This window comes from Setaria viridis, chromosome 8 (genome assembly GCF_005286985.2).
Source record: "Setaria viridis chromosome 8, Setaria_viridis_v4.0, whole genome shotgun sequence".
Lineage (NCBI taxonomy): Eukaryota > Viridiplantae > Streptophyta > Magnoliopsida > Poales > Poaceae > Setaria > Setaria viridis.
This window is the reverse complement of record NC_048270.2, coordinates 545,560-547,976: the sequence shown is the minus strand read 5'-3', so window position 1 is coordinate 547,976 and position 2,417 is coordinate 545,560. Positions and strand designations below refer to the sequence as shown.

At 47.9% G+C, this 2,417-nt stretch overlaps 1 protein-coding gene across 2 annotated transcripts; it reads right to left on the bottom strand.

Moving 5' to 3' along the window:
* Positions 1-425: 425 nt before the first annotated feature.
* Positions 426-1,986, bottom strand: LOC117866828 (MYB transcription factor 69). Of its 2 annotated transcripts, none has more exons than XM_034751113.2 (2): positions 1,569-1,986; positions 426-1,493 (listed from the first exon to the last, which is right to left on the bottom strand). In XM_034751113.2, the coding sequence occupies exons 1-2, from the start codon at positions 1,829-1,831 to the stop codon at positions 782-784; spliced, it is 975 nt and encodes a 324-aa protein (XP_034607004.1). In that variant the 5' UTR covers positions 1,832-1,986; the 3' UTR covers positions 426-781. The 2 variants fall into 2 exon arrangements, with proteins under 2 accessions (XP_034607004.1, XP_034607005.1); XM_034751114.2 differs by having other exon boundaries at positions 426-1,478; positions 1,569-1,974.
* Positions 1,987-2,417: the final 431 nt, after the last annotated feature.

Sequence of the window (2,417 nt, the reverse complement as noted above, 5' to 3'; positions counted from 1 at the left end):
GGAAAAAAAAGAAAATAAAAATGGGAGTTGGGTTTTCTTTCTGCACTGAATGTGATCATGGACCATCTGCTTGCTGATGGAGACTTGCAATTACATCAGGGACCACCTATCTGAAGATTTTTTTTTCTTATTATTTTCCTTGAGTATACCTCTCTTCAGCTTCTATCTAGCAAAATTAAGTCTATACTCCACGCATTCATTCATTTTTTTTGTGAGTACTGCCATTCTGCATTTCATATTTCAGGACTGACCAATGCAAATGTCCATGCTTGGCTTGCTTGCTAGACATAGGAAATATTTCACTGTCCCATATATTAAGTCTATTCACATGTTTTTAAAAACAACGGGATAATTCTAATTCTCTATTGATGGACAAATAGAAACCAAGAGTTCAACAAACTGATCTAAGTGTACCTCAATATGTATAAAAGAAATATATGTATAAATATATATATAACAAATTAATATGAACCATGTAGTTAATTACATCATGCTGACATGCTTGCATGTCATTTGGTCATCCTTGCTTATTCCTGTTGCTGTCTCTTATTCTTCTGACTTTTGATTGGCAGTGTCAAATCTACCACAAGTAACGTGTCACTAACTAGATGACCGTGCCTCACACGGAGTTTGACTACTATGTATGTATTGTTCTTTTCTCATGCATGGATACAATATTTGCAACATATAGTATAACTTTAAGTCTCCTACTGAAAGTAATCTGAACCAATAAAAATTAACCTATCTAACTGACGTGTATTTGTCTTCTTTGTTTGATCTTCTAGAACATCATTGGAACTGAGCAGCAGGCGTCGGACAGATCCATGAGGTCGACGACCTGCTCGGCGGCCTCTTCGAACAGCCACTTCTCGATCGGAGACAGCGGCCCCTGCTGGTGGTGTTGCTGCTTGGGCTCGTCGTCGTAACCGCGGTGTCCCATCGTCAACGCCGGCTGCTGCGGCGGCGGTGGCGACGGCAGCATGTCGCTGAATGGTGGCAGCGTATTACTGCCGCCCGACATGTGGTTGAACGACAGCAAAGGGTTGATGTCGGTGGCAGAGGGCTTGATGTCGGCAGTGGCGTCGTTCTGCGGTGGTGGGGAACTCTTCATGAATCCGTTGAGCAGCTTGGATATGTTGTCCATGCTGGAGGCGTACGACGAGGAGGAGCTGTCACCGTCGGTGGCGGCGAACGGCGAGCGCCGGGCGATGAGCTGGGTGACCTCGTCCGGGTTGCTGCAGGCTGCTGGACGCGCGTAGTTGTAGTCCTTGCTGCCGATTATGTCATGATGGAGATCGACATGATGGCTGGCGCCGGCGGTGGTAGGTACGATGGAAGAAGATTCAGAGGGGGGAGGTGGCGCGAAGATCGCGCCGATGGCTTGGTGCTTCTTGAGCTTCTTCTTGAGGTGGGTGTTCCAGTAGTTCTTGATGTCATTATCGGTCCTCTGAGGGAGGTAAGAAGCTATGGCCGCCCATCTGCACATCACAAGGCTAATCACCATTTCCATACTGCCATGTTGCTAGGTGAAGAGAGGAAGAATTCTATTGCAGCCAGGATGCACGTACCTGTTGCCTAGCAAGGACTGGAGGTGGACGATGATGCCTTCCTCATGCGGGGTGAAGTTGCCTCGGCGGATTCCGGGGCGGAGGTAGTTGGTCCAGCGGAGGCGGCAGCTCTTGCTGCAGCGCATCAGGCCGGTGTTGATGGGCACGGAACGCCAGTTGCCCGGGCCGTGCTCCTGGATGTAGGACACCAGGATGATGTCCTCCTCCGGCGTCCATGGCCCCTTCTTGATCCCAACCTTGTCGCAGCACGGCGGCCTCCCCATCGTCTCCGGCGGCCGGTGGCTGCCTGCAGTGTAGCAGTAGTTGTGGTGGCAGCTAGTAGTACCCTACTGTTGTCCCATGAAGGTTATGAAGCGTGTGCCGGCCGGTTATATATAGGACAAGAGGTGAATGTGAGTGACCTCCTTTTCACTTGCTATCATCTAACTAACTTACTAGCAGCCAAACTACCTTGTTCTCGCTGATGATCTCTTTTCACTCAGGCAGCTATGTGTGCGTGCATGCTTTCCCTTTCTGTCAAGGACACCACATGAATAGAGAAGTTGACCCAGGCCCACTTCCAATTTAAAGCAAGGATTACCTAGAGGAACAGTTTGCTACTGTTGGATACTGTGTGAAACTTAAAGCTAGACTTTTGCATGTACTCCACGTACTCGGGGCATTTTGTTCTGCCGTGTAGGAGCCAAATAGCGGTTGCCAGGACCCAAAAGTTGGATGATAGCTAGGTTCCAACAAAAGGTCTTGTAATTTTCTTTTAGAAAAAAAATGGACAATTGTTTTTGACCTGTAATGATTCTGTCTCTCCATAGATGAAGTGCACTGGACTGCTACATCTGTAATAGAAATACA

Coding starts and splice junctions, on each gene's coding strand:
- LOC117866828 (XM_034751113.2), bottom strand. CDS start 1,831: ATGGGGAGGCCGCCGTGCTGCGACAAGGTTGGGATCAAGAAGGGGCCA. Junction 1,494..1,568: donor CAGTCCTTGCTAGGCAACAG/GTACGTGCATCC, acceptor AATGGTGATTAG/CCTTGTGATGTGCAGATGGG.